The sequence below is a fragment of the Rhagoletis pomonella genome, unplaced genomic scaffold (genome assembly GCF_013731165.1).
Source record: "Rhagoletis pomonella isolate Grant_MI unplaced genomic scaffold, Rhpom_1.0 Rhpom_scaffold_07452, whole genome shotgun sequence".
Classification (NCBI taxonomy): Eukaryota; Metazoa; Arthropoda; class Insecta; order Diptera; family Tephritidae; genus Rhagoletis; species Rhagoletis pomonella.
Genome location: NW_023465979.1, coordinates 3683 through 8070, shown reverse-complemented (window position 1 = coordinate 8070; position 4388 = coordinate 3683). Strand labels below are relative to the sequence as shown.

At 35.6% G+C, this 4388-nt stretch overlaps 1 protein-coding gene across 1 annotated transcript; it reads left to right on the top strand.

Moving 5' to 3' along the window:
• The first annotated feature begins 3152 nt into the window (after positions 1-3152).
• Positions 3153-3923, top strand: LOC118755805 (autophagy-related protein 36-like). Its single transcript, XM_036490620.1, has one exon. It carries the CDS (start codon positions 3153-3155, stop codon positions 3921-3923), a length of 771 nt encoding a protein of 256 aa, XP_036346513.1.
• Positions 3924-4388: the final 465 nt, after the last annotated feature.

Sequence of the window (4388 nt, the reverse complement as noted above, 5' to 3'; positions counted from 1 at the left end):
AGTATGTATGTTTACTTATAAGTTGTAATAGAAATGGAAAGGGTAGTAGATCCCATTTTTTTGCACTGTTCGTGGCTGTCATTTTAACAGTCTTCTGTTAACTATTAACAGAAGACTGATTGGAAGGCTTGTCAAAAGTTATCTGCTGCCGACATCAAAATCTTTCTTTTCTCACTTTGATTTCGAGCTATAAAGACACACCTTCCGAAATAAGTATATAGAATTATTTTAAGGAAACCTCTTAAAGTAATGTAAGTATAAAGAGAGCTAGATGTGCTAGGTTATCGAGTTACTATTTTATTATGTTTTTATTAAAGTGCCTTGGTTCTATCAAATCAAAGTAATCCAATACGTAGAGCTCCGGATTTTGTGTATGTATGTATATGATGTGGCAAGACAACGGAAGACACTACTGAACATCTTAGGTGCTGAACGCACGTGGTCTCGAAGCCTAGGCAAATTGGGTGGTATACTCCACAGTAACTCGAAACCGAAAGAGCTGTAATAAAATCGCAAAAAGAAAAGGGGGACTCAACCTCTGAAAAAAAAATATCCGAAAAACAGTTTAAATTTTAGTAAATACCGAAGTCAAAAACTAAGAGAAGGAAATTTTATAAGGTGACATACATATGTATGCATGTACATACATATACATATGTGTGTACGCGTTAATTCTAGAATTTGCATTTAATGCCTAGCTAGATAATGAAATCCCGGCCTAGTCAAGCTAAAAATCATCGCTGTTAACCATACATGCCATTAAATGCGCTATTGATTTCTATTTCGAGTGACGATGTACTTACGTCTATTTGTATATAGCCTTATGCGCTTCATGTCGGTTTGAGTGAATCTCACTTCATATGCACATACCTACATATGTATGACTGCCTTAATATTAATAGCAAAATAATTCTCCAAAAAGAAGCGGCGGACAGAGGAATTGCTGGAGAATTTTCTCCGCTAAGCTCCTTTTAGTTTGACGACGATCGGGAAAAAAATAAAATAAATAATAATAAAATCTGAAAAGTAGAATGCATATTGATTCTAAGGAAAAAAAAGTTTTTGTTTTATGCAGGTGTATGAATAGCACTGCACGTGTATAGGGTAAAATATTATATGCGGAAAGCGTGAAAAAAGGAAATAGTAATTGGGAAAAAAAATAAAAATAAAATTTTTTTGTAAAGAAAAGCAAATAAAAGAATATGCGGCAGTAAAAAGAAAAAAAAAAGAAATACCAGTGAGAACGAAGAGATGGGCAAGTTTTAAATGTAACTATTTTTATGAAAGTTCCAGCACACCTGCTTGTTGGAGTCATCGGCAACATCAACATCCTTGGAGCGCTTTATAGGAATGCTGTCACCACAAATTGAACATATGTAAGTCTTACAATTTTAAATTTTCATCTATTGCTTGTTTCTTTTCTCACTGCGTTTTCATTAATGTTTATACTTACTTATATATTCATATGAAAACGTAGTTGCTGTCAAATTCGATTTCTCTTCATTTTTTTGTACATACATAAGTATATAAATAAGTACATACAAAGTAAAGTACTAGAGTAGCGTAACATTTTTTTTTCTTGAGTAAAATACCCAGCAATTGGAGTAATATTGTTTGTGCTGATTGACTGGCTAACTTTAAGTTTGACTATATTTTATTTGAATTTATTATATGAATAAAATTTGGAAATGATGAGCTTGTAATTTAACGTTTAATGGTCTGAACTCTAGGATGGTTGGGTAGAAGTAAAAGGGGGTTCAAATTTCACCAAAAGAACCTAGGATGGGCGGGCAAGGACAGACCGAAATATCTTTTCATGCGTCTGTGTATGGGGTTTTCATCGAGCGGTATCCAAATTAAATTTCACTCCTTTTTCTTATATACGTTTTTTTTCACTTGTTAAAGTGTGCATAATAACTTATGTTTTATTTTTGTTTGAGTTGTTGGGTTGCGGTCTAAATAGCGTGTATTGTCTAGGGGTTATAAGCGAACCTACGGTGACTGAAGCTACGGGCATAGAAACCGAACCAGATGCACACGAATGCGTAGCCTCTAGACATTCGCATGGGTGTATATCATCTGAGCAGAAAGTGTTTATTGTAGATGCCTCCCATGCTGGCCCAGCAATTTCATAACAGAAAATGGCGCCCAACGTAGGGCGTCGTAGGTATGTTGTTGTAGGAATTATCTTATATACATACATAGGCCCGAGGCTCAGCTGATTGTTGTTATCGGAATTTCGATTGTGAAGGCTGTAAGTCTTATAATCATGAACGAACGAATAAAGATCACCCAGCACGGCGTGCGAGAAAAAAGTTATTTTTTTGCAGTGACGTCATTTTTTCGCCGCCATGTGAATGAAACGGAATGAAACCTGTGTGTGAATGAAAGAACCGATTAAAAAATGACGTCATCAAACATTATTTTTTTCTCAAACGTAATTACAAATACACGGTTGCCGTGCTGGGTGATCTTGTTAGTTGTTTCATGATAATCATACCAGAAACAAGACATTAAAAATATTTCCCTTAGAAAACCTTGAAAATTTCTATTCAATTTTAGTGAATCACTTCTACCTAGTAGGTTTTGTTCCCAAGAACGTACTTATATACTTCTTATTTATTTTTTTTATCAAATTTTTATTGTCGTAATCAGTTAAGATTCGGATAACTAAGTGTATGGAATTTTGATCGTACTTGGCTATATGCTAGTCTTTCTTACCAACAATTAGCGTATCGTCCTTAGTTGATTAAGTTTCAGTTGAATAGTTGCAAAGTAACATGTATTGGAATTTAGCGGTTTTTTTTATTAAAATCCCACCATATTCTGAAATTAGTTTGCATACTAGCCGCTTTTAACATTTTTTTTTGTTTCCATTAGAGGAAACTCCATTAATAGTATTTTTACACATCCATCCTAAGAAAGTAAGACCAAAAAAAAAAATAAATATATATATATATATATATAATTTAGGCTTTTCTTTTGAGAGGAAGCCCGGATTCTAGAAGTAGCAAACAACACTGCTAAGACAATAGCTAGATTTGTTTTAATATATGAACATACCTATATACTGTTAAAAACTCGATTGTTATATAAGAACTTAACACATTATTAGTACCCTTGAAGGTAATTTGGTTTCCTAAGCTACGAAAATGTCTGTTCGTCAAAGCATAGATAGTTTATCCCTATTATGTTTGATATGTCAGGAGAATATATCTGATAAGGATGACGTTTTGCGGACAGCATGTGCGCACCTGTTTCATCGCAACTGTCTGTTAAATTGGCTAAAGAGGAATACCTCATGCCCTCAATGCAGAGCGACATGTAGTAGTAAAGAGTTGACTCATAAGACTAGCGGGGTTAAAACTAGATCTCAAACAGCCTTAGCGACTGACGAAAGTGAATCTTCTACTTCGCAGGCTGCGCGTAGTAATATTAACAATCCACCAATGCAAGAAGTTCCAAATAATATGGCGAACCTAAGCAATGCTCAGTCCACACCTCAGAACCATAATGAGGAGGGGCGTATACGTAATATTGTTTCAGCAATCATATCAGCTAGACAAGCTACCATGTTTGAAAGCTTGGAAAATCGTTCTATCCAAATAGTTGATCAAAGGCTGGAAAATTCTATGTTAAATGCACTAAGTAGACTTAACATAAACCCGGCTCAGGCACAAGAAAGTGTCAATCGAAATGATACTTGCCATAATCATAATAATCGAACACAACCAATTAGTAACGCGCCAATAGGTTCAGAAAGTTTAAATCCCAACGCACAATTTCAGAGACAGCTCGATAATATCAGATTTAGTGATATTATTCCGACTTCCCACTCGAATAAATTCGCGCACTTGATTGCAAGTTGGGATAGCAAATTTGATGCCACCCCTCGTCGGTTGACAATTTTATATATCGAATAGAGTCGCAAGTTATTGATACCTTAAACGGCAATTTCAACATTTTGTGTGAACACGCTCAAAGCTTATTCTCTCTGGAGGCCAAGGATTGGTACTGGCGATATAGACGTACAGTCGATCGCATAACATGGCCATCTTTATGTCAAGCACTACGGCCGAATTTCTGTGAGCATCAAACCGACACGGATATAAAAGAATCCATGCGGGCACGTAAACAGGGACCGTCTGAACTATTTGACGTTTACCGCAATGCGGTACTAAAAATTGCGCAAAATCTTTCTAGGCCACTACCAGAAAACGAATTGGTTGAAATGTTGCAAAGAGGTCTTAGGCCCAGAGTACGTCAAAGTCTGCTCTATGTTCCTATAAACTCCTTAGCAGAGTTGCGAAAGCACTGTATAAAAGGCGAGAGTTTAATAAAGGAGATAATGAATTCCAACCCAAATACCAATTCGAACAATCAACGAT